The 27448-nt window shown below is 43.8% G+C and overlaps 1 protein-coding gene across 2 annotated transcripts; it reads right to left on the bottom strand.

Moving 5' to 3' along the window:
• On the bottom strand, window positions 1-27448 carry CNN3 (calponin 3). 2 transcript variants are annotated; one of them, XM_057718187.1, is made up of 7 exons: window positions 27428-27448; window positions 6049-6170; window positions 5783-5849; window positions 4835-4972; window positions 4380-4496; window positions 2402-2548; window positions 1-1109 (listed from the first exon to the last, which is right to left on the bottom strand). In XM_057718187.1, the coding sequence occupies exons 2-7, from the start codon at window positions 6102-6104 to the stop codon at window positions 768-770; spliced, it is 867 nt and encodes a 288-aa protein (XP_057574170.1). In that variant the 5' UTR covers window positions 6105-6170; window positions 27428-27448; the 3' UTR covers window positions 1-767. The 2 variants fall into 2 exon arrangements, with proteins under 2 accessions (XP_057574170.1, XP_057574160.1); XM_057718177.1 differs by lacking the exon at window positions 27428-27448 and adding an exon at window positions 26217-26492.

The raw sequence follows: 27448 nt of genomic DNA on the forward strand, positions 1-27448 counted from the left end.
CATGTTCAAAAAAAATATTTATTTATAAAAAATACAATGGGATAAGTTTATGCTGAGAAATGCAGCAATAAATACAGTGGAAGAAAACAGAGCAACTCTACATCGATACATTGGCACAAACAGGAAGAGCAAACGCACCCCAGACCCTGATGTCTGCAGGCCGGCTTTGTACACGCTCCTTTTGAAACACCACTCAGAAAAGATCCTGTTGGCTTAGGTAAGAATGAGTACACGTATAATCACAGATGCACACTGATCAGGACTTTATTTAAAAATTAGCAAACAATACTGTAGAAACATTGATATGTAAATTTCTAAAATGCTGCATCTTAAATTTAGTTGGCAGAGACCACATTTAGCTATAAGCACAAGTTTAGTCTTCCATGTAGAAACCAGATACTAAACTGTGGGAAAAAAAAAATAGCTTCCTATTGTTTGAAAATACCAGTTTAAGTAGAGGATTGTAAAAATGCATAGATCTTTAATAAAAGAATTGACTGTACAAGAGTACTCCCCTTTCACAGTATTCCTTTTTACTTCATACGTGAGTTACTGGTTATGCTGTAGGATTTAACTGTTACAGCACTAAAAGGCAACTATTTAGGGAAGAGGCAGAAAAAGGAAAAAGGAATGTATGTAAGGCAGTATTTCCTTTAGGTACAATAAGCATAATAGTGTTTTAGGAAGACAAGATAAAAATTACTCAAGGCTAGCTTGGTTCTCACTGAATAAAAACAATGGGCTACAGACTGAGCTCCTCTGTGACTCTAATAATCAATGCCTTGGTCGCCATACTGGTAATCTCTGGGGTAGTCATCTTGGTACTCGCCATGGTATTCATCTGGGTATTCTGCCTGATAATCACTATCACTGATTTCCGACCCATTTGTTCCTGTTCCTTGGCTTCCATTGTGAATGACAGGTTCTGTGGGAGCAGCACAGTATTTGGGATCATATACTTGCCGCCCAAGCCCATACACACTCATTCCTTTCTGGGAAGCGACTTTGTTGGTACCCATCTGTAGAGAAATTGTCGAGTTGTCCACGGGTTGTAATGTTAGCTTCTGATCGTAGATGTCTCTTCGGGTACCCGGTGCTAACATCCCCGCCTGGTGTTAGAACACAGTATAAAAGTTAAAACAGCAGCTAAAATCTATTCTTGTATTTTACAAATTATGAAATTCCCATGGAATGTGAACACTAATAACTTCCATTCGGTTCAGGGGTAAGGCTAGCTTACCAAAGTATCCTGATGCTGACTCTCTTACAAAGCAAAATTCATTGGCTTTCAAGCTAGGTCAGCCCTTCCTTCAAATCCTCGCTCTGCTGTAAAACTGCTATGTGGCCTTCAACAAGTTAACTTTTAGTTTTAGGTTTCTCATATGCAAAATGAAGATAATACCATCTAGTCTGGATTAAGGTGAAGATTGGACATAAGATAAAAACACAGCATAATGCTGGCATACCTGAAAGTTACATCTGAATGCCTATTATGACCACATGCTCTATCCAGGTTACCAATTTCAAAAATCTGTAACACACTCAACAAAAATTGCATTAAGCAGTCTCAAGGACTTGAGTCTTTCAGAAGGCTCTGAGACACCAAAGACCCAGCCATTTCAGAACAGCTACTCCCCCCTTTTCAGAGTACTGTAACTCACCTTATTTCTCCATTTATGCCAGGCACATGCTTTCAGATTTAATCAGTAAAAAAAACAAAGCTGAGTGGCAGCTCTGAGACAGTGCCCCCTGTGGCAGGACATGTTTCATAAGGGCAACAACACCTCATGAGGTCATGAGGAAAAGCTTTCTCAAATGTCATCCCCACTCATGTTGGATGTGAGACGTATCCCGCTCTGATATGGTTATGGGTACACCCCCTTGCAAGGTGCTGGTGATCTATTTTTCACAGGAAATACTTCCATCTCGTGTGGTGTTAGAATACTAGCATTCTTACCCTGCTGCATTTCCAGCTACTTAGATTCACACATTTACCAGGATGCTAGCTAGATTTCTTTATAAAACACCAGATAATTTTAACCCACCAAGTTAGTTGAGGGCTCCTTTAAAAATAAAAGTCTGAAGAATTAGACAGAGCAACTCACTTGGATCTGGAGCAGGAACACTGTACTAAACATATCTTTTTCTTCTGGTTAGGTGGAAAGGCCAGCTGTTCTAACTGCCAATAAAAGCCATGGACCACACCATACTTGTGTGGCTACAGAAAAGGCCCTTTGATTCTTTTGCTTTCTCAGCAAATCTTACTTTCCTGAAGGAACATACTCTATATGTATCATACAAAAAATAACCACTTTAAGCTTAGTTAGTAAGAATAAGCTAAGTGTGAATTTAAATAGCCATTTTGTACCCTTTGAAACAAGTATAAAAAGGTATTGCTTACCTGGCTGGCTCCTTTGTTGGTGCCCATCTGCAGGCTAATCGTGGTCTGATCAAAAGGTTTGTCAGTTTGCATTTTGGGATCGTAAAGATGCCTCCGAGTCCCATAGGCTGTCATACCTGCTTGGCTGGCGCATTTGTTGGTTCCCATCTTTTAAGTTAAAAATAAAATCACTAATTATCAGAAGTCAGCAGTATATATGACACAAACAAAACTTTCTGTTCTACTAAAAAGATTTCTTAGAAGGGGCACAATCGACAAGTCCCTTCCCGTGCTGAGGGCTGCGGTCAACTAGATACAAAACCTCTATGCTTTTGACAAATAAATGTCAAGGTGCTCACTTCAGAAAGAAAAATTTCAAAAACTTCACTGGATACAAAGCCGCACAACATAATTAATCAGATACAAACATGCGCATAGAAACAGAAGGACAGACACACAAAGTTATTACAGTGGCACAATTATGAGTAATTTCCTCTGCAACTCTTTCCCTTACCCTCTGTAGCACAGATAACCAAATTTACGGGTACCTGCTTCAGCCACTTAAAGGGACAGAGCAATCTTTGGCTAAACATGCTTTTCTATTCCAAACATGTTTTGCCCAAAATGTGATAGTAGATGCCAGGCGTCTCCTCTGGCAGCTGAGCCAGGGCTTTAGTTTCATAAAAATCACCAACATTTTCATGAGTAAAGAACCACATTTTATTCCTCCCATTCTCATGTCACTAGACAGAGTCAGAGAGAGGCAGAATGAAGAATCTGAACTCAGCCACATTCAGAAGAATAATAATTAACTTTTCTTCCCCACTGAGAATATCATGGCTTCAGGACCAACCAGTACATCCTGTTCTACTGGTTGGGAACACATTAGTACTGTTGGTCTTTTTTCCTTAAAAACAAGATTTATTACAGGAAAACTTTATTAGTACAAGTCAAACCTGTCACTGGAGAAGATAAAAAAATATATATATAAGCAAAAAGAAAGGGGGGGTGGAAATCATTGTAATCCTACCATTTAGATTCATTGTAAAGATTTGTGTATAACAATCTAGCTTTTTTAGCTTATGTTTCTGTGTACATATCCACATACACATACATATAAATACACACATATACATACAAAAATATGCACGTGCATTTAAAAAATAAAACTGGGACCACACTGACCATAGTACTGGGTTGGTCAAAAAGTTCGTTTGGGCTTTTCATAACATCGTATGGAAAACCCCAAACAAACTTCTTGGCCAACCCAATATTTTATGACCTGATTTGTTTTCTTTATTCTTTGAACTCTTGTGTATCATCTTTTCATTACTAGTTCCTTTTATGGAGCTATAATTTAAACAACTGATTACTGTCTGGAAATTCAGGTTTCTCACCACTGATATGATTTTTGTACTGTACAAAAATAAATCCATGTCAGTTATACCCAGAGAAAGCCGAAATAAATAAATAAATCCACCTCACATAGACTCAGTCAACAGTGAGGCACTATATCCAGTAGGTATCGGAGAGTAAAGCTCTTAGCATAATGGGCATTTAGCTGTGGGGAAACAACATGAAGGGAAAAAAAAACCTGAACAAAGTATTCCGCAGAACTGATAAATCATGCTTTACTAGGGTAAATAAATGACTTTGGCATTGAGGTTTTGTAAAATTGCTTCATTTGGTCAATAACACTTAGGAATTTTATAAAGTATGTATTTTATAAAGTATTTTCTTAAAAATAGGACAATATAATTAAGGAAGAAAATCACTTCCTGGAGAAATAATTACCAAGTCAGATGGCATGCCTGAGGTTTCTTCTAAAACCATCATCATCTCATGGACTTTAAATGCACATAAACTGTATAAACCACATATCCATTCCAAAATGTACATTATGGTATACCTATCTGCCCCTTACTTATGAGAGATGCTTTGCATGGTGAGAATTAATGACACTGAATAAGTAACTGATATGCAATACTACAATACTTACCTGCAAACCAATTACACTTTGGCCAGCTTTTAATTTTCCTTCATCGAAACGTCTTGTTTGTTTTTCTGCATACTTAACTCCAATGTCAATGGTTGTATGGAATCCTTTTGTTTTAGCCTAGACAGAAATATGCACACTAACTAGTGATTCTGCCAATAGAGTTTTACAGAAGGAACAACAAAGATGTCCATACATGAAGGTTTCATTCGTTAAGACCCAAACTAGGGGTGAAAAATGTATCTAGAACCATTCAAAAATACACTAGACCTCTGAGATGTATTTCTGGTTAAGCTATGCAGTACGAGGCAGCTGAGGTCAACAGCCTTTCCACAAAGCTAATAATTAAGGAAGAGACAGTCTCCTCCCTGCCTCGTCTGAACTCCCATGAGAGCAAAGATGCAATTAATCACCAACATGGGGATTTTTTTAACGAGTCATTAAAGACACATACGTACCAGACCTGCTAGGGCCACCAGTGTAGTCTGAACCTGGGTCATATTTCCATTCTCAAAAAGATCATTTGCTTCAAATATGTCATGTGGCTTCATACCGTAAGCCTGAATAGCTTTAATAAAGTTGCCAATATTCTCCAACTATAAAGAAGAAAAAGCATTACTTTTGGAGCTAAATACTGACATTCATATTATCTAAGAATTCTCAGTCTTATGACTAGGTGCAAGAGGCCAGGCAGCAAGCTACCTGGCAAGGATTCTTGACCAGATACATAGTAAGTGTAGTTCTCTCTGGAAAAGGAAAAGAGTATTTCATAGTGGGTCACATAACGGTCTTTTTAATATCTTTAAGCAGTCAAATTTTTTCAGTTCTTTAAGGTCAAGACCTTCCGTACATGCTTTAAAGAAGTCATGTCTGAGCTATCCAGGCTGGAATTCTCTTTGTCAAAAGGTACAAAATTACATTAATGCACAATTTATTATGTTTAAATTTTAATTTTAAAAAATGTGTGGTTACTAAATGTTTATCCTCTTACATCTCAAAACATATGCTCAAGACAAAATATCCAATTTTACTTAATCATACACATTCATGAGCTAAGACTATGCTTCATACAGTGGTCTACAGTCAACCCTTACGTATGTTAAATTCCTTCCTTCTTCCTTCATTTATCCTATGGTCTAAGTTGTAGTTCTCTGTGTAAGCTGTGTCAAACCCGCTCCGAGAGTACACAGACTAAGTAAAGAATAAGAAAACTTCTAAGCTAAACATCTAATAGTCACAGAACTAATTCTAAGTAATTATGGAGACATTAAAAATAACATTGTAAAAAACGACATATAGTCATGTGTACAAAGTTCTGCTAAAATGTCTATCTTAAAACTGTAATCAAGTTCTCGCTGTATAAAGAGTAACCAACTGGAATCAGGAGTTGCTGGGTTGGCTGTTACCTGAGGCCAGTTTAGTGAGGACTCGTTGACCTTCTTCACTGAGCCTGGCTGTAGCTTGTTTATGAGCCTGAAAAGAAAAGCATAAGTGACACCGTATTTATTGGAATAACACACGAGGACTGGAATGTAAAGTTGGTTCTTTCAACACCCGTAAAGGAAAGCACTGAAAACAGCTGCAGAAGAATGTCAATGTGTGACACCCTGGACGGGCAAGAAGGGCAAGACAGAGGGCCCTGGAAAGCGGCCACATCAGGACCACAACTTACTCGCAGAGGATTATGCCGTCTTTCAAGCCCAGCTGAAAGCTGGTGCCAATGCTCATGCCGGTCACCTCTTCTATCCAGTTGCGAAGATCTTCTTCTGCCTGCTGATCATACTTGGAAGCAATCTGAAATACAAGTTAACTAACTTCAGAAGTTTCGCTAAAGCACCCAAAACTGCCGGCTGCTTCTGCTTTAATGATCCATTAAGACCACAGCTGTGACCTGCAGTAAATTACCCTCACTGGAGTAGGCTGGCAAACCTAACCATTACAGCTTCAGGAACTAATAAACATTTTTGGTTAAGGAGGTGTCCTACAGAATTTTGAACAACACATGGAGGAAAGCTGGGACGGAGAGGGAGAAAATATGGATCAAGATAAAACAGATTCCCATTCGTGACACGCAGGAAGTGACGGCGCGAACAGTATATTACAACGTGGCACTAGACATAGTAAGTGTTAAAGATTAAGTCACCAGTTATCACGTTCCAAAAAAGAGAGCAAGTGAGAGGAAGTGAGAGTGGCAGGATTCTGATACATCCAACTGTTCACACAGTATTGCAACTGGCTAATACCAACCAGTCTAATAGTTTTGTTGCCTGGAAAGTCCTGGTGTTTCTATGCCTTCTATTCAGCCATATACACACCGCACCCTACACACATACACACGCCTTCCTCGTAATCATTATTGTACGACACCAGAATACTGAAATTCTGTTTATGTATAGTCTATATCATATTAGACTCCTCACAGGAAGGAGAAGCATTTACTTCACTTTTGGACCCTTAGTACCTAGCATTGCATCTAATAGCCAAACATTTAACAAAACTAAAAGAAAACTCTTTATTTACAGAATTCTACGATAAAGGCAACATTACCAACACAGATGCTTTACATGCTAAAAATACCTGCTAAACACAGGTTTTCAAAGATACCTTCATAAGACCATAAACCTCAATTTTGTAAAAATACTACTACTAGTAAAATTTAAGTACTGTTAAAGATCACATGCTCAAGTTCTTAAGCTATTCCTTGTCCCAGGGTCCGTCGTTATCAATCAGAGTTATTAAGGAGAAGAACACAACTGGGAAGAAGGAAAGATTATGTGTCATTTGTCTTCTCATTAGCACAGGTGAAAGGGGATAAGGGGATATGTGTGTAGATGCAGCTGATTCACTTTGGTGTACCTCAGAGGCGGGTACAAGAGTGCAAAGCAAATATATTTCAACAAAGAGTTTAAAAAAAAAATTGAAGACGTTAAAAAAAAAAAAAGTGCCAACAGCACACGATGCCCGGGGGGAAGGTGACCATGGTGAGCTTAGGGATGGGCTGCAGCATTGTCGGAAATGGAAATAATCAGCAGAAACGTTTGCTTCTAACACACCATTAGGTTTAATCACTGAAAGAAATGAGATGGCATGATGATATTTTTGTCGTGGAGACGCCCTCCAAGTTCTCGTCTACCCCAGTCACAGAGGAAACCTTCCCCCTCCCCCACCACAGAGTGGGGGGGCTTCTGCTTCACCAGAGGGCAAATGATTTCACTAATTATTGTGTCATTTAAGGAGACAGCAGTCCTCATCATCTGCACCGCTTCCCAAAATAGAGAAATGGCTCTACACCTCTGACAGAATAATGGATAATTTATTTAAGCTGTACATTTACTTAACCAGCATCACAAATGGAAAATCAATGAGTTTATATTTTCATGTTAAGATAACTTAACACTGTGCAGTGTTTCCTGGATCAAGCTCTGGCTTGGAGGTTAGTTTATATGAGACAGGTCAGGCAAAATGCTGTGCGTTAATTTTCTGCTCCCAGGACCCAGAACCCCTAAAAATCACACATACATTCTGACTTCCTGCCAGTGTGAATTACGCGGGCATCTGGATGTGTGAACAGGGAAGGAGGAGGCAGTGATGTGCGAAGGTTCTGCCACAGGGGGGACACAGCCCCGGGTGTGCAGAAAGGAGCCACTGCTGCTATTATACCTCAGACGAATATTCTTGGGTAATGGACCTCCTCCAACATATCAAACACATCCATTTACATATGGCTCCTCCAGAAAATGGATAAATAATAAATTAGAAAAATTTTCAGACTTGGCCATATTTTCACACTGGAGTCTTGTTCTAGGTGGCTAGAAAAAGAAATTCTCTCTATATAAATTTGGGGATGGGGGAACAGACAGGAACAGGCAAAGAAGAAAAGTAGAAAGTAATACTCAAGCATCAGCTATGAAAAGCAATATCTAAGAGAAAGCTGAATTTTTTTTCAAAAGCAAAGCACTCTCAACTAGGAGATGCATTTCAATAAATGTAAAGAAGCACAATATGCTAGAGGAGAAGGGGCTCTGCCTTGGCTAGAGCTTGGCTCCACCCATCTTGCTATGGGACACTGGTTAATTCATCTCACTTCCCAACCAGTTCCTGTCTGTACAACAGGAAGGCTGCATACAGGCCCTAGGTCTCCTCTCATTCTAAGTTGTCTGTGAAATAATTTGATCAATCAGCAAAAATTGTAGAGAAATTCTTTCTCTTCATTTTTTCAAAGGTAGAGATGGAAGTTATGTGGGAGGAATTTTGTTTTTCTTGTGGGATGGTGGTGGTGGTAATTCTCAACCAAATGAGACCAATTTTTATTCAACCAAAGAAATATAAAAGCGTATTTATGTTTCTTTTGTTCAAAATGTTTCTGACAGGTTTGGAGCCATGCCCCAAACCACAGAGTGATTACAGATCTAACATGAAATATCCCAGAAGGAACAGCAGAGAGAATTTTTACCCCCTCTGTTCACTGTTCTAATCAAGGGACTGATGAGAGAAAAATCAAGGACTGGACTGAGATGGACCTGGCTTCAAACCCTGACTCTGACTAGTTACAGGTGGGGCTCTGGATGGCTCACGGACTCTGACCCTGAGACTTAGTGTAATAGCACTTGCACAGAAAAGATTCTTAAGCACGTACATGCAAAGCCAAGGCCCCAAGTGATAAACTAAAAATGAAAACCAGGTATGCTTCCACATCACGTAACTATTGGTTTTGACTTAGAGTTTTCCTTTAAGTGAAGGAGCAGCAAGGATTTTTCTACCCAGATACTGCTAATAAGTGAGCTTTCTGCAGTCAGGTCAGCTAAACAGAATTCAAGATTTAGGAATGTGTACTTTTTGTTAAAGTTTAAAATTAAAAAAAAAATTTCAAAATCATCTAGGGAAAAAAATCTATTTCTAATTTTCTCTTAGCTACTGGCCTGCAGCTCTGCTCCATAGGATGCAGAAATCATGTTTCCGAGGCTTCCCTGGTGGCACAGTGGTTAAGAATCCGCCTGCCAATGCAGGGGACACGGGTTCGTCCCTGGTGTGGGAAGATCCCACATGCCGCGGATCAACTAAGCCCATGAGCCACAACTACTGAAGCCCACCCGCCTAGAGCCTGTGCTCTACAAACAGAAAAGCCACCGCAATAAGCAGCCTGTGCACTGCAATGAAGAGTAGCCCTGGCTCTCCACAGCTACAGAAAGCCCCTGTGCAGCAACGAAGACCCAATGCAGCCAATAAATTTTAAATAAAATAAAATAATATATATATAAAAGAAATCATGTTTCCTTTAAAAGTATACTAAAATACAACCCAAGCTAATGTAATTATACTCTTTAACTACACAGGTTATTTTTAGATTGTTTGTTATACACATCTTTGAAAATCAAGGGACTGAGAGCAATTAAAAATAAAACGTAAGCTTTGGCCAATAAACTTTATTTACTGTTTTCATCTAAAAAGCCTTAATTACTGAACACCAGGCAGTAGGTAAATGCTGATATTTCCTTCCTCACAACAGGAAAGTCAGCTTTAAAAATTACTTAATCTTATCTTATTAATGCCTCATGGAAATTCCACTCCGGTCTGTTTAAAAATCACTCCTCCGAGTTGTTTATCCACATTCACTTCACTGTTCTTCAAGATTCATTTTATTTGACCTTCCTAAGCACATTTCAGAATTTCTGCCTGGTGCATTCAAGTCCACAGCAGCCCCTTGTTCTTTACAGGCCCTGCCTCCCTGCCTGAACACCCACAAATTCTCTACGCGGGGCCTCCCACCTCTTCTCACACCAAGACACTCTTGCACATGACTTTTGCACGGTCGCTGCGAGTACCTATTAGAGGCTGCTCACTAAAGCTCACCAAACACCACCCCCCTTGCCAAATACAATCAAAAAGCAAAGAAATGAAGACTGAGAAAAAAGCCTCTAGGGCATCTGATGGGGTGGACCATCCTCCTGCCCTTCGGTGCTTCTGAGCCCAGGCCCAGGCCCAGGCCCGGAGTGGCTTCAGCCTCTGCTCTTCCCCTCAGAGCAGCTAAGAGCACCAGTCTGGAGTCACCCTCCAGTTCAAAGGCCTTTCTTTTGGATTTCTAAAATAGCACTTGTTTTAAAAAAAAAAACTTAAACAGGTATAAGTACAGAGAGCATGTATTCTCAGTGGGAGCGATACTGCCCCCCAAAGGGGTGAAAACAACCTCAGATGTTACAATGACTTGAGACTCTCCCCAACAAACTCTGCTCCTTTGTATTAAATTTGGGGGAGGTCGGGAGGCAATGAGGAAAAACATCTAAAAAGACTCTTTGGGAAAGAGATGAGGAAAACAAAGTTGAGAAACACTAGCACTAGACAGTAAAATGTGCAGGTCTCTCTTCACCCCTCCTCCAAATCCTATTCCCTTCCCACCTCCCCAGAAGTAAGCTCCTATCCTGTCTGCCAAGTCTTCTCCCAGACCACATGCATCATGTACAAAACAGCCCTAGGAAAAGACCCCCTTCAAAAACACAAGCCCTGAGGGCCTACATGTCCGAACAGTAAAGGGAGACAGACACTAGATCAGATAAAAACCTGCTCCTGCTGGCTGTTAAGAACTGCCCAGCCCTTCCTGGCACTGAGGTCTGATACGTTTCCCTCGCAGCGTCCCTAAAAGGGGATACTGAGTAATGAGAGAAACCGAGCTTCAAAAACATCTCCACGACTGACCCAAAAGTGCTGTTCCGCAGACTGTTCTATGGAGTATTCAGCCAAGACACAGTTTAGTAGAAAGATGGGGGCTGTAGCCGGCACGAGGCAGCGATGACTGCATATGTACAGGAACGGTCTGATGGCCCGCTACACCCAGGATATTCTAGAACCTGCTGAAGAATGAAGACGTGTCTTTCCCTCGTAGTATCACAATACGTTTTCTATCACAGCAGCTGTTAAAACCTGCAGCAGACAGACGGGTTACTACTGGCTCCGGTGGTTACAACAGTATCCCCCAAATTGCAGTCATGCCTGACCTCTCCCTAGACTCTGTTTCCAGCCTCCAGGATAATACGGCATTACCCCCAAGCTCTCTACTGCAGATCATATTCAGTGTAGCTTCCCTCTCTTTCAAGGGATCCTTGTGTGTCTGGGATTCTTCCTTCAACTTCTTTCAGCATGACTCCTTCCTTCTGTCCTTCATTCAAATGGCTACTGTGTAACAGGCACCGTTCAAAGGCAAAGTCTCTGCCCTAAAAGGTTATGCTCTAGTGGAAAGAGACAAATATTAAATACAGTGTGTTAAGACACTTGTCAAAAAGAGAATAAAGTCGAGTATTTAAAATAAGGGGAGATTAGAAAGACTGGGACCACCACAGACTCCAGCAAGAAACAAATAGTAAATTTCCATCTGCGCTATCAAGATGCCACTTCCCTTCCTCTGCTTTATCTCTTGTCCTTGTTGATACCTCACACAAGAGAATGAACAGGCTTTAACAGGGTTTACCTACCTTAAACCCTTCCCTCAACAGATCCTCCAAACATGTAAAATACCTTTGCAAATTTTTAAGTATTCACGCTGGGGATCCAACAGACCAAAGATCACATATTTTGAAGTCAAACTTCAAAAACTTCCCAAAACCATGTTCCCAATTCCACAGAGTGACATTTAGTAAGTAACTTAACCCTGGTGACCTCATTTCTTGCAAGTAGCCTCCTTCCCTCCAGGGCCATCGTGAGGAGGAAGCCCAGCTCAATGCCTGACACACGTCGGAACTAACACTGGCCATTTGTATCCGCTTGAGCACAGAACCGGTATGAACCAAACCCCACTGCCACCTGTTCCCTGTACTGTCAGCAATTCAAAAAGAGCGTCCCGTCACAGACAGGCTCCCCTCGGATACTGCCCAGCACTGCTGTCCACTCCCATCAGCACGGGTCTCCACTCTCCTTCCCGCCTGTCTCTGCATCCCAAATTCTCATTCTTTTCCAGATTATAGCTGGTGACAGGGAAGAAGTAACTGTTTGTCTGTTTTAAGTGGGTTTGTCAAAAATGAAGCCGACTCACAGACAGAGAGAACTAGTGGGGGGCTGGGGGGGGTGGGAGGGACAAACTACTGGTCGTAAAACAGGCTCAAGGATGTCCTGTACAACATGGGGAATACAGCCAATATTTTTGTAACAACTGTCAGTGGAAAGGGACCTTTGAAAATTGTATAAACTTTTTTAACTTTCTAAATACATAATAAAAATAAAAAATATAAAATTAAAAAAAGAAGTATCTAGTACAAATGTTCAGTCTACTATCGTCAACGTTAAACACTGGATGAAAATCGGATCCTGTAGGAATGACAAGTACCAAACGTAGGACAACAGCTTCTACAGGGAGGAAAGAATGGGATCAGAAAGCAATTGTATTTTTAATACATATTTCTTCTTTAAACTCGAAAAAAATTTAAAAATTTTAAAAACTAAAAGTGGGTTTGTATTTTACGAGGAGTGGGGGTAGGAATTCTCGAGAAAATCACTTTACACTGATGTCAAGGTAGATTGCATGGCTTCTGCAGGATCACTATAGAAACTGATTCATTCTATGGCATAAACTTACTACATATTTGACAGGAAATGACTATATATTCCAAAGCTATGGAAAATCAATCCACCTGGGGTAAACCAGAGTGACGTCTACGGGCATTTTAAATCTGGGCCCTTCTCTAAGAGGTACAACCGGATCTTCAGATCAAGGTATCAGCACAGGGCACCAGCACAAACGTTTCCCTCCAAATACCTACAGTCAAATAAACACAACGATACCATGACTCAACGTATGAATACCGTGAAACTGACAAGAAATTAAAAATTTTAAAATAACATAAGAGGAGTTGGTCCAGTGCCTAAAGCAAACAGTATAACTAACAAATGGTAGGAAAAATGCAGAAACAATAGAATGTCAACTTTGTCTTCTCTATCTAGAAAATGACCATCAGACTACAAAGCTTAGAACACACATAGTTAAAAGTGGACTTTGAAAGTTGAAATCTAAACAAGGAAGAAAGAATCTTAGAGGCTGGATTCCCAGAAAAATCCAGACTCAGAAATAATGAGTAATAAAGACGTGCATACTGAAGAGCTCACCACGTGAGAAATCTTGGCAGACAGTAGTAACTGGAAACTAGAGATGGGCCTTCTCCCCATTCCCACCCAAAGTCAAGGGTGTCTCCACTACAGGGCTGAAGAGCCTGGGTGTCGTGCTCCAGGGGACTCCGGAGAGAGGGTGTGCAGGCACTTGGGGGGCAGGGCAGTCATCACCAGGAGCCAGTGTAGGTGTGTGAGGCGTGGCCAAGAACACCTGCCTATGTCTTCCTGAGGTCAGAACAGGCTTCATTCATCTTTCTACCCCTGGAGTCCATGCCTGACCCATACTGGGTACTCAGTAAATGATTCTGTATTTACCAACAGCATTACCAGCCTAGGGAAGTGCCACAGATTTAAAGATTAAAGATCTCTCCTGTTCCAGAAAGGCATCTGCATCTGAATGCCTGGTTTTTATGGGCATCACATCTCCTTGATCTACCAATCTAGTCATCTTAGATGGATCACTAGGGACATATCTGTTTTACTTTCTGATAAAAGTCCCTTATGTCCACGGCACTCCTGAAGTCTAGTTTCGTAACCCTAGACGTAGGGCCTGGTCAGAAGGAACAACCAGGCCCACTGTGCTCATCTGCGTCAGGTAGGAGGAGCTCCTAGGGGTGTGTACCCAGAGGCTTAGGTTCAGGGCTGTACTCTTCCGTTCTGGCAGCTGGCGATTTTAAGATACTGGGCATACTTATTAACCTTACAGAAAGTAAATGGGAATAGTTAAAAAGCAAAATTCAGATCCAGAAAGATCCTAGCTTAGTAAACGAATTCTTCAAGATATATGTAAAATCCTGTCCAAAGTTCTAGAACTAACTAGTAATGCTTACGCAGCAAGCCTAAAAAAGCTAATGCTATCTTGGTCTACACAGGTCTACAATTATTTATAAAATACTATTGCTCGTCTTATTTGTTTGATGGAAACAGCCCCATGAGCTAATCAAGGAAAGGATTATTGAAATGAAACAGGTGTGAGAGGAGTATGTGAACTATAAAATCTTAGGCAATTATCATCACCTCCTGACTCAGAAAATCAATGTGCCAAAGCAAGGATGGGAATCCTCCTTCAAACCACCTCACCAGGTGATGACATTGATCAGAACAGCATGAGTTCGTGCTTTGCAGTCAAAGGGGTTAGTTAATAATCCCACTGTACCCTGGTAGTCAATTCTGTGGGCCACACTCTAAAAGCAGATGTTTACAAACTGGCATCAGCTTCTAGAAGAAGCAAACTGGGTGGAGAAAAGATTAGGAGAATCATACACAACCTATAGTGAGACTGGTCAGCCAGAAATGTCTACATATGACCTAGAAGGGACTCTGGGGGCAAGAGAAACAGATTAGTACCACCTATTTAAAGTTTTTTTTTTTTTTTAATAACTTATTTATTTATGGCTACATTGGATCTTTGTTGCCGCATGTGGGCTTTCTCTAGCCATGGTGAGTGGGGGCGTCTCTTGTTGCACAGCACAGGCTCCAGGCGCGCAGGCTTTAGCAGTTGTGGCACATGGGATTACTTGCTCCATGGCACGTGGGATACTCCTGGACCAGGGATCGAACCTGTGTCCCCTGTATTGGCAGGTGGACTCTCAACCACTGAGCCACCAGGGAAGTCTCAGTACCATCTAACTATTTAGATGCAAGTCGTATAGAAATTCTGAATCCCACACAGAGGGCAGACCACCGATAAAAACGCAGAAATCCTAGGGAGCTGACCAGAGGCACCCGGGAGTGGAGAGAGCACGTGCACCAATGCAGCACGGGCAGGAAGGAGATCCCCGAGAAAGCTTCCCCTCATTCAGGAGGGAGGCCAGCTGGGTCTTGAATTTTATGTCACTGTAGAGACCTTGCTGAAAGGGGATCCTAATGAAAGCCCCCATAGATAAAGGAAAACAGAGATGCTCTTCAAGTTTTTGTTTGCTTTGCCTCACCTCTAGAATATTCAAGGGTCTACACCTCACTCATCACAGTATTTGCAGGTATCCAGATTTTTTGCTGCTATCCAGGTTTTCAAGCAGTTGTCTGTCTGTCTCCTCAGCAGGACTCTAGATGCTTCCTAAATAATCTGAGTCGGGCAAGTGAATAGCACTGAAAAATCTTCCTTTCTTTTTCCATAATTATAAGGAATATCATGGCAGTAATTTTTTTGTAGCCTGGGAACCTCTATTCATTCCTCATCAACTACTTGGCAAGTCTGCTTTGTAGGATGAGTCTCGGGGTCCATTATGACAATCTGAGGAAGAAGGCATGAAATCCATTCCACTGTCCCAAGTGTCAACCATAACTCGTCTCTCCTGAACCGGGAAACCCTCTCCACTCCCAGACCACCGACCACGTTCACCCACATGCTCCCAGCTACCTACCCCAAAAGAGCATCAAAACACACACCGCCCCCTTACTCTGAGCTTCTGATGGGATGAGGATGGAAAGGAGGCCCAGGAGAAAGGGAGCCCAGCATCTCACTCTTCCTTCAGTACATCTGGAGCTCCTCTTGGGGATCCTTTTCCGCTTACTACAGTGGAGTCTGCCCACTGGAGAGATGGCTTTATATGAGCAAAGAACAGAGTTGAAACACCTCATTTTATTTTTCTTTAATTTTTTTTTGAAACATCTCATTTTAAATGTAGGATAGATGCTGACTAGAGAGATTTCACAGGAGTCTTACAGATATATTAACTATGCTAGATATCACCGCCATTTTCTCCCCAATGAAAACTAGAGGGTATGAAATTTCAATGAGGTCACGTGGCACTCTCCACATCTCAACAGTAAAAACTAACTCCGCATTTTACCTGATTGTAATGCAATCTGAAAGCACAGAAACGGAGGGAGAAAGTGAGTTCCTCTGGAAGCACTGCATCCTGCATCAGAGTGCTGCACCCCAACACCAAGGTTCCTTGGACATTGTGCCATGAAGGCTTGCCACAGACACCCAGGCACAAAGAACAAAATAAGCCCAATGTCGCATCCTTTCCAGATCAAGGGCCAAGGGAATGAGGAGAGAGTGGTACCCAGGCTGCAGAGGGGCCCCAGCAGGACTCAGCAGAGAGAAGCAGCTGAATCAACAGTGTATTCCACACGCAGCCCCTGGCCTGGACCTTCTCCTCCTCTTCCTCCTCCTGGCTGTATAGCCATTAGACCTCAGTGGCTCCATAAGAGGAACACAGCATTTGCAACAGAAAAGGGGACGTCTTATCTACCTCAGTTCTGTTTTCCTGGTCCTCTTCCTTTTACCTTCCCAGCTTTTCATGGCAAAGAAGCTGCTTCTCTCTGCTCCTTTGTTCCCACCCATGGGTATTGAGCCCTACCTTTATTCAGTCCATCAACGGGCACAGACTACCCCCTATCTTGTCTGAAACAAGCGCATCTTTGATTGAACCTGCTGCCAGCCTCAAACACTGTCCTATTTCTCTTTTATTTCAAGATAAACCTCTCCATTTCCTCACTTAGTACTCCTTCCCAACCCTCCCCGCTACCTGCCGGAAATTTGCTGAACTGAAAATGATCTCTTAAAAGGTCACCAGTGATCTCTCTGCGGCCAAGTCCAGTGGCCTGTTTCCTCTTTCTGGCCTCTCTGCAGCACTCCTGGCCCCCCCACCTCCATCTCTCTTCCCTCTGGTGTCTTGTTAAAGGACCTGTAGCTTCCCTCTCTGGTCTGCCTTCTCCTCCTCCCCTGAAAGATGCCAATTCCCCCTAAGTTCTGGCCTCAAATTAAAATGGATAGGAGCATGGGCTCTGGAAACTGAATGCTCTATTTAGAATCCCATCTCCACCATGCCTCCGTTTCATCACCTGTAAATCAGAGATCATTAACAGCACTTACATCAGAAGGTGAGGAGAAGAATCAATGACTTGATTTACAAAAATATGAAGAACTCAATAAATGTCAACCACTAACCTTCTATCTACACTTTGCTGGCCACTCTGGTTCAGATACTAGAAAGATTCCCTCTTTCAAATCCAATATACCATAGAAACCACTTACTTGATAGTACTATTTGATAGCTATTTTGATGAGATCATTGTGATGCTGCCTGAGCTTTCTATTTAAAAAACTATCTTATCAAATAACTTATAAAAGAGATGCCCTCACCCCATTCTTTGGCCTCATCTCACTGCTAACTCCCACTTGAGTCTGGGGGAGTGACAGATGGAGTAGTGGTCACAAATGTCATTGACTCAAGAACTGAAAACAACTAAAGCAAGTGACTTGAATTTTGGCAAGGCTGCTTTGATAGTTTTGTTTTGAACATCAAGAGACCTTCCTTCTCTTCTGAACCACTGGTAGGAACTATAAAACTTTTTTAGACAGCAAGTTGGTAATGCCTATTAATACATTTACATGTTAGGTCAGAAGTTATACGCTTTTCCACAGAAGTTACTTTTTAAGGAAATATCCACCAGTAGGGAAGTAATGAATAAATACATAATGGAAATCCACACAATAGACGATAATTCAGCTTCTAAAATGTTCCAGTGATTTTTAAAGTTGTACAAGCAGTTGGGTGGGAGTAAGGGACGCAGGATACCTTCACTTCTTTACTTTTATATTTTGGTACTGTTTGCACTCTTCCTGACAAATACCTCATTCACAACATAAGGATCAAAAAAGAGAAGAGGTTCTCATAGGCAAAGAAGATGGCATCCCAAGGCAAATGCAGTATCCTCATGCAGAGATGACTTGTCCAAGGTCGGGCTCAGCAGGGATTCGGACCCAGGTCTGGCTCCAAAGTCTAAGTCTCCTCCACCACTGGAGGTTCTCCCACTCCCACCCTTCTAACCAAACTGAGATAGGAACTCTCTAAGCTACATACAGAGTCTACAGCACAGGCAAGCATGCTGCCTGCAAACAGAGGATTGAGAACCAAAAACAGGGTGGTGGCTTAGACTCTGGCTTAACATAAAGTCCTTCCAACTCATGGAGAAGTGAGAGTGCATCCAAAAGCAACCGCAACCACCACCACCAGCACCACCAGAGCAGACGGATGCACCATGAACTTGTTGCAGCTTTGATTCAAACCAGCCCCGGAATCTGTAGTCTCAAAGGGTGTTGCCAAAATGGTTTAAAAGTTCATAATAAGAGATTTGGCAGAGATGTCTCAGACTTATTCTCCCACTAGCCGCCCCAATAAAAAATAGCTTCCTGGGCTTCCTAGGTGGCGCAGCGGTTAAGAATCTGCCTGCCAATGCAGAGGACATGGGTTCGATCCCTGCTCCAGGAAGATCCCACATGCCACGGAGCAACTAAGCCCGTGTGCCCAAAAAAAAAAAAAAAGCTTCCTATCACATGCATGTTTTAGAAAATGCTGTAAGACTGACTGCAAGAAAGGGTGTCAATAGCGGAGCTGTCACTGAAAGGAGAAAAAGAAAATGAAAAAACAAAGCCCAGAGAGGAAGAAAGTTAGGAACGAAAGCCTGGCTGGCAAAGCCTACGCGCGCGTGTGCGTGTGCATGTGTGTCTGAGATGAGGCTGGGGGAGGGGTTTTTATTTAACATTCAGGCCTCTGAAGAAAGGGAAAAGCAAAGACAAATGCACGTCCATTCAGGGGGAGAGATCTGGCTGTGTTTGGCTCTGAAGAGCAGCCCTAAGGTTCTAGCTCAGCTGCTAAGGGCCAAGGACTCCAACAAGCTCAAAATACGCTATTTAATATAAGCATAATTTCTATACTCGATTAAAAGTATGATTGCTGTTGCTGTTTCTGCATCCCAAGTAGAATCACATGTTTGAATTATGAGAGACTCACTACACATGGTATTGATTATTTTCTCTACTTCCTCCCACGTGAAACAAAAGGAGGGAAAGAAAACTGCAATAATTAAGCACTCTATCCATTTGTGGAGCCTTCTGCAGCACTAAGAGGCAGGGAGGCTTGAGATAATGAAGACAGATTCGTGTGCAAACATTTGAGAAAGGGAGAGAAGAAACAACGATATCACCGCCAGCGTGCCTAGCCACTCAGCAGCTAGCATCCCCTAGAAAATGGCGGGGGGGGGGCACAAATGCTTAGGTTATGACTTGCCCAGAAGAGTCCTTCCAAGCCCAGAGGGCCTCCTCTTTTCTCTGCACGCGCATCCCTAATTCCTGGCCGTCTCACTGTGGATACGCCCTCCCAATAGTTGCTTTCACATCCTGACGCTTCCTGGTCCTGGGAGGAAGGAAGATGTTGAAGAGGTCCCCTCCCAACTACCTCGGGGAAAGCGAGGAATTAGGCTTTTCCACTCACGGACTTGCTTCACACAGGTCTAGGCAGATCCTTTGTAAGACCATTTAAAACTGAAGGCCTCCAGTGACAACACTACAAAGTAGACGTGTATCAGAGCACTGTGGAGGAATACGAGCCCTGTCTGAAACCAAGAAATGGAAGATGTATCTTACCTAACAGAAATCAGTTTCTTAGGAAGAAAAAGCCAAGTAATGGCACACCCAGAAAACCAGGCCTCTGCTCTACAAAGAAGTCCGTGGCCCTGTGGGCAATGTGGACAGAGTGAGAATAGGAGAGAGACCCCGGGGGCTTGACTGCAGGAACGCACCCCAGGCTGCCGGCGGAGGAGGCCTGGATCAGGACTGGGGCGGGGGGATCACAGTCCTGACACAGAAGCGAAATCGAGATACTGCTTGGCTCTGTATTCCCCTATTTGCCAGAAGCCTCATTCGGATACAAACAGATTCTCGCACGAATGTGCAAGTTCTGGAGATAATCTCAAAATCTAGAAGAGATGCTAACTCACATATACGGAATCTAAAAAGGGTACTGATGAACTCAGTGACAAGAACAAGGATGCAGATACAGAGAATGGACTGGAGAACTCGAGGTATGGGAGGGGGCGGGGGGTGAAGGGGATACTGAGACGAAGCGAGAGAGTAGCACAGACATATATATACTACCAACTGTAAAAAAGTCAGTGGGAAGTTGTTGTATAACAAAGGGAGTCCAACTCAAGGATGGAAGATGCCTTAGAGGACTGGGGCGGGGAGGGTGGGGGGGACTTGAGGGGGGAGAGTCAAGGAAGGGAGGGAATAAGGGGATATTGTATAAAAACAGATGATTGAACCTGGTGTACCCCCAAAATAATAATAAAAAAAAAAAAGACTGAGAAAAAAAAATCTAGAAGAGAGAAGAAGCTCGGGAGAAGACAGGACTGAACCTAACCAGCAGAGCAAAATGGAGCAATTGCTAACATTTACATAATGTGTACTTTTGGTTCCAGGCATTATTTGAAACATGGTACATGGATTTCTATCTTGTTTATTTCTCCCCAAAACCCTATAGAGGTAGCTACTAGCATATCCTCATTTTACAGATGAGACACAGACAGGTTATTTGCCCAAAGTCACAGGGTAAGAGGCAGAACCAAAATTATAACCCAGTCAGTCTCCACAGCCACCAGGTTCTACTTTCTCACTGAGAGGAACCTAGAAGGGACCCACCCAACATCTTCAAATTCACAAAGATTCCCATGGTCATGTTTTTATAAAATTCACAAATTATTTTTGTATTTTTTATAATGATGAAGCTTCAGGCCTCACAAACTGTGTGGATTAACCCCAGGCTCAAAAAACCCTTAACAAAAACTTGAGCACAAGTACATATGAATAACAGCTAAGAGCCCAGCAGGCCAACAGAGTTCAGAGTTAAGGGAAGCCAATGCACGTGGTATAGGCTATAGAACGCTAATGCCTAGAAGAAAATGAAACTTGTGAAAAAATTCTAAGAACAAGCTCCTTCCCACCACCTAGTCACATTGAGATGAGAAATAAACATTTCCTCTCTCTTAGATATAATGGTCACGATTGGCCGAAAAACCAAAACCATCCAATCGCACTTCTTCTCCTTTTTTAATGTAACAGATAACAGTAACAGTGGGTCTCTACATACTGTGAAAAGAAAATGCTCACTAACCTTAGGATCCCACCTGGAAGGGAAAAAGGCACAGGGAAATAGAGGACATGCCTCTGGTTGATGATGGGAGCAGCAAGGTCTTCACGGTCAAGCTTATTTTTGGAATCTTAAAGAATAGATAGAGGCAGACGAACAGTACAATCTCCACAAAGGAAAGAGTGTAAAAAGCTGTAGCTCACCGGACAGTGAGCTTGATAATGACCCTCATTAATATTCCAGCGTAAATAAGTCTGAGTATTTGTAAAGTGGGAGCATGGTACCCTCTTCTCAATTCAGCCAACTGTCTCTTCTTTAACTGTTTTGGTCAAGACAGGAAAAGAAACCCAAAAAGCAGGCAAAGCACGTGGTACATTCCTACCAGGAGGAGCACTCCAAGGGCGGGCTTAATGGCCACCTCGCAGGTCTTTCGGGAGATGCATCTGACAGAGCCTTGCAGAGGGGACCTCAACTGTTCCTCCCTAATCTGGCAGTCTAAGAAAGAACTTCAGTAACAAAGGAGTTATCTTAGTGATACGTTTGCAGTGTAATATTAACTATTAAAAGAAACTGCTCAAGAAAAACAAGCCATAAAAATCACCATGCCCTTCAAGAATATCACACTTGCACCACAGAATTCCTTTACACAGATTTCTCAAACATGGTTACTTTCCAGTTTCTAGAGACAATAAAATCTACTCCTGATGGGGGGGTAAATTCATTAAATCAACAAATATTTATTGGGCATCTACTATGTGCCAAGTTATATTCTAAAATATGGATCTTGATATATCTCATCGGCGAATAAGACCGAGATCCTATCGGGTGGTGTAAAGAAACAAGAAACAAGTTCTGAATTAAACACCTATTTCTGAACTGTAAAGTTAAAAAAAAAAAGGCTAAAGCTAAACCCATCTATACATTTTTACCATGATTCTGTTGCTCTCCCAGTAGAACAAGGCAGACCACCTTCAGGTACAATTTATAGCAGGAGTCCACAATCACCCTGCGGTTACTCAGATCAGTGGAGCAAACCAGTTGTCCAAATGGCACTGGGCTGGTAGCCCGGCAGGGCCTCATGGGGCGTTTGGTTCCATTTAATTATCACTATATGATTGTTTAACTTACTCTTCAATGACTTACAATGTTAGTAATGAGCCTTCCAAAATGGTTTTTATCTGTTGAGGGATACCATTTTGAAACCAAGATTCTGTGAGAAGCTACTTTGCTCAAACTAGACATTCCCTGGGAGCAGAAAACTGTGAGAATGTGCATTCCAATGCCATTCTTCGTAATATCTCAATTAGATGACTCCCAAAAAGCATGTCCAGGTTAAGATCATTTCAGCTCCACCTACTCCCGCCCACAACTAACTTCCTTCACTTTTCCTGAGACCTATAAGAAAGCTCCCTGCAGCATGTGCTCTAAGGCTGCTGAGGGCATGCTTCACTGCCTCCTCAACTCTACAAGCAAGTACCCTGACTCCAACATCTTGCCAAGCGTCAGGAAATGCTGTGCTTCCCTTCGGGACCTGTCCTGTTTCCATGGCTTATAAGGCACAGAGGTATTTACCTTTGGTCCCCAAGATGCAGTCAAGGGCCTGGTGCAACCTGTATGATACATGTACGACCCTACTACTTTATGAGTGTTTCCATCCCTCACGGAACTATCTACACCCGCTTCTCTACTTTCCCTGACCTTCTACTCCAGTATAGTCTTTGTAGATTGCAAGTTATGATCCTTTTCTTGTTATTAGAGAGATACTGTTTATATTGCAGGCTGAAAGATTCTACTTTTTTCAGGCTGTTTTCAAACATCTTCTTGCCTATTAAAAAAGGTCACTTTGTATGTTCTACCATGTATTATTATCTTATCAAACAAGTATCATAAAGTTACTAATTTTTCCGTGAAATTTTACTAATTAAAACTAAGATCAAATACCTCCTCAATACAAATATAAAAAGACCAAAGGCTTTTTTAATAGAAATGAAATACTTAAAGAGGCAGTGACATACAAGTCTAAGAAATATAATACCAATACTAATTTCCTATTCTAAGAACTAATAGCCATAACATAGTCATTGGGTACTTACTGCAAGCCAGACACATCTCAACAACGCAGAGTTGAGGTGGTAACTATCACTTCTCCCCATTTTACTGATTAGGAAACTAGGACAGAAACTTGCCCAACATCATTCAAGGCAGTACGTGGCAGGAGGATTAGAACCCACATCCGCCTCACTCCAAAGTCCAATCCACACTACCTCCCACTTTGTTAATGAGATTTTAAGGAGAAAAAAACCCTGATATTTAAGCAATATATCAGTTATGCAATATATAATGAAAAAGCAGGAAGGAATCAAAAGGTGTCCAAACCAAGGAATGTCAAAGTTCATGTTCCACAGACCCACTCATCAGGTGGTTCTGAGCCCTCAGATGAAACGCAATATCTCATACAAAAGACTAGCAAACGGATATTTTATTTCCAAGCCCAGAAGAGATTAAAACAGCATTAAATGAATAATCATGATGCCAGGAAGTGACAGGTGGACAGCAAAAATAGCGCGGAGGCGGGTAGACAATAGTGACTTATTGCAGAACATCCCTAAGTACTTCACTAAACTAAGACATCACTCCCAGAGTTAAAATTCTTAGAATATTCCAACTTCTTTCTGTGATCTTGAACAAATCACATCTTTCTGAGCTTCAGCATCCTGATCTGTAAATGACATTGGATAATCCCAGGAATCCTCCCCACCTCAGAGGGCTGCTCTACTGTTGAGATCAAAAGACTTCCTATGAAAGGATACTGTATGAAAGGACCATATAAATGAAAGGGGTTATTAAAGGATGGTTTGATGCTTAAAAGGGGTAAACCCACAGTTATGTAAACCTGAAGTTAAAACTAACTTTCCAAAGGTTCTGAAAGCTGGGGTTTTACTATTTTTAAAAACGTATAATAATTACAGTGATCCAGCCCCAGTCTACGCATTTCCTTCGGTCTGCTCAATAATAAGTAGGAAAAGGGCAGAAGTTGCTTCATTAGTAAGCAAAAAAAAATTAACATAGATATTAACATCCAAGAAAAGTCAGCCCCTTGAAGGACTGCCAAAGTTATCCCATACCTCATTTACAATGCAAAAGGTAGAGACTCAACGGTTGCCAGCCAAGAATCACAAGGGTGAATTAAAATTAATGTGCACAAGCTAGGCCAGGGTATCACATCCAGCAGTTTGGACATGCTGATTCCTCTGAAAGGACTGCTAAAGCTCTGCCCGCAAACCTTGAAAAGCACGGAACAGTATTCTGCAAGTTTTCAATCGGTGGGGTTTTTATCAATCATACACAAACCACTCACTTTTCTGTTCTTTAAAAAAATGTTCAGAAAACTGTTTTCTAATATGGGCCACATGCTTGACAAGGTAAAAGTTCTAAATGTAAATTTTAGGGTACACAGACTAAAATCAACTTCTTGCTTCAAAGACTGTTTAGAATTTATTAACAACTGAATTATAACATGATGTGGAGACTATATAACGGGGTGAGAAGAGCCACAACTCTCCCTTGGGGTGTGACAATGGTGCGCTTCATGGCCTCTACATAATTCACTCCATACCGCATACACCCCCAACGCTGGGATGTTACAGCTCTGACAATGCCAGTGAATTCTACCAGCGGTAGGACGGTGCGGTGGCAATCCTGACATGCTTCGGCTCCCGGGAGGTTAATGGGAATGAAACCACAGCAGCCCTCCTTTGTGGCGCTTTGGCCAGAACAGCAGAAAGGAGACAATGAGCGTTCTGTGCGCAGTTCCGCGCCGATTGGCTGCTCTCTCCCCCCAGAAACCCCTGATGTCATGGGCTTGGAATGCAGGGAGGGAGGAAGGAAGGAGAGGATTTGGGGAGGGGACGCCTCTCATCTCTTTCCCAGACTGAAAGTCCTAAAGATAAACCCAACGCATTCTTACGCTGGGCAAAGTGGCAAAACCGAGCGTTACCAAAGCCCAATCACTCCAAACTACAGCCCGCCTCAGCAAATAAACCCTAAACAAAAGCAACCCACCAAGATTTCCTTGATATCTTTAAAGTCTAACGTACTACAAAGTTCTCAGCGTTTTATAAAAAAAAAAAAAAAAAAAAAACTCAAGTCTACAGCAGATATTCCCAAAGCGGCGCACTCCGGCTTTGTCTCTGCTTCCCGCAGAAGCAGCAGCAACTGGCACCGGGATTCCGAAAACCGTGAAGGGATCTGGACCGCTCCCCCTCTTCCTGTGGTCCCAGAGGTCCGCGCCTGGGGCGCTCAGCGGTCTCCCACCCAGCAAGAGGCGAGGAACAATGGGGGACCCAGTTTGGCCACGTAACCGCCTAACTTCACTCGCACATTTGGATTCGGCCCGAGGTTTGGCGTGGGAGAAGGCGCAGGGTCTGCCAGGAGCCCGGGGCGGATGGCGGAGGCTGCTCGCTGGGTCCCCAGCCGCGAGGACGGGCCCCACCTAAGGGCGAATGACCACGCAGGAGCGCCCCCTTCCCGGAGGGGTGCGTCCTGCAGCAGCGGACCCGCTCCCGGAGCAGAAGGCCGGCGCTGCGGGATTCCAGCTGCCCGGGACCCCACCTCCCGCCGCCAGTCCCGTCCTGCCGCGCTGGAACAAAGCCCGGAGAGCGCCCCGGAGCCGGTGCCTGCAGCCCGGGACAGGACGGGGACGCGTGGCGACTCTCGCGCCGCCCCGACATCTCCCCTCCGCGAAGCCCGCCAGCCAAGGCGCACCGGGAGAAAGAAGCTCGGCCCACGCCAGCCCCGACCCGGGGTCCCCTGGGCGGCCCCTTGCATCCCACCTCCGGCCTCGGGGTTCCGCCCCACCCTGGCCCAGGCGTACCTTGTTCTTGACTTCGGCCGAGAGCCCATAGGAAGGGCCCTTGTTGAAGTGGGTCATGATGATTCAGGCGGCGGGAAGAGGCTGAGCTCGGATCCGGGGGTTTCTCACACTCGGCTTCCCCGCTCCTGGCCCCACCACAAGATGCTCGGAGCTCGCTCCCCTGGGCGGCGCAGGAGTAGCCGGGACGCGGCGGCGGCGGCGGGGCGCGGGCGGTGCCTTGGCTACTCTGTCGGATGAAGCCGGCAGCGCCTCCCGCTCGGCTCCGGAGTCCCGCACTAACTGGCTCCCACCGCCTCCCCCGGACCTTCAGGGATTGGCCGACTACCCCAACCAATGGAGGGCCTCCTCCTCCCGCCTCTCCCGCGAGGGGGCGGCGCGGCCAATTGAAGGGCGGCGGGTATCGCGCTCCCTCCCCGCGCGGGTCCCTGGCCCCCGTCCCCGCCCTCAAGCCACACGGGCCCGCGGCGAGGCAGCCCCTCCTCCGGGCCGCCGGCGGAGGCCAGCCCCGCGAGGCGAAGCGGCCCTGCCCCCGGGCCCGGCGCCTGGGGTCTTCCCAGCGGCCCGGAGTTGGCGTCAACTTCCAGGCATCCGCTCGGGGGCCTGCGGAGGGTAGGGAAGCCCACCAGGGCTGACCCGCCGCCTCCTTCTGCCTCCTCCCCCGCTCCAGGCCCAGCGCGCGCAGGTGGCGAGCAGGACCCCTCCACGCTGCGGGAAGCACCAGGAACAGCCTTGGAGACCCTGTGCCCGGGGAGGGGGGGGGTCTCCCACACCTGCTGCTTCTTCCCTTACCTCGCAGCTTCCCACACCTGTTGGTCTGACCTTTCCCCTGCTGCCGCCATGGGAGCAGTCAAGGCTTTAGGCCAAATTCGAGCTCACTGTGTGTGCTGTGCGGGGCGGGGGCACCGGAATGTGCCCTGGCAGAGCCTGGGCATTTCAAGTCCTTTTCTGAACTCTCACCAGCTCCTTTTTACAAGCATCTTTATCCGGCGTTCAGCTAATCCAAAAACCCAGGTGGCTGTTCTACTTTTTTTCTTTCTTTTTTCTTTTTTTCTTCAATCTAGAGGCTTCTTTGAACCAGATCTTTGTATCTGTTAGGCCAGAGGCGGCCTCCGTTCTCTCATGGTCCCGCTTCCAACCCACCACTTTCTTGCCCTCTGATCTGGAAGTAATTTGATAGAGAGGAGGAAGGAAACAGAACTTTAGTCACTCGCCTGAGCGCCTGGCACTGTTCT

This window comes from Hippopotamus amphibius, chromosome 1 (genome assembly GCF_030028045.1).
Source record: "Hippopotamus amphibius kiboko isolate mHipAmp2 chromosome 1, mHipAmp2.hap2, whole genome shotgun sequence".
Taxonomy (NCBI): domain Eukaryota; kingdom Metazoa; phylum Chordata; class Mammalia; order Artiodactyla; family Hippopotamidae; genus Hippopotamus; species Hippopotamus amphibius.

Bases quoted from the DNA above. Each gene is read 5' to 3' on its own strand.
- CNN3 (XM_057718177.1), bottom strand. From the start codon at position 26,273: ATGACCCACTTCAACAAGGGCCCTTCCTATGGGCTCTCGGCCGAAGTC. The intron at 5,850-6,048 runs GTAAGTTGTGGT...TTTTCTTTTCAG, and splicing joins GACGGCATAATCCTCTGCGA to GCTCATAAACAAGCTACAGC. The intron at 4,497-4,834 runs GTACGTATGTGT...ATTTCTGTCTAG, and splicing joins TGGTGGCCCTAGCAGGTCTG to GCTAAAACAAAAGGATTCCA.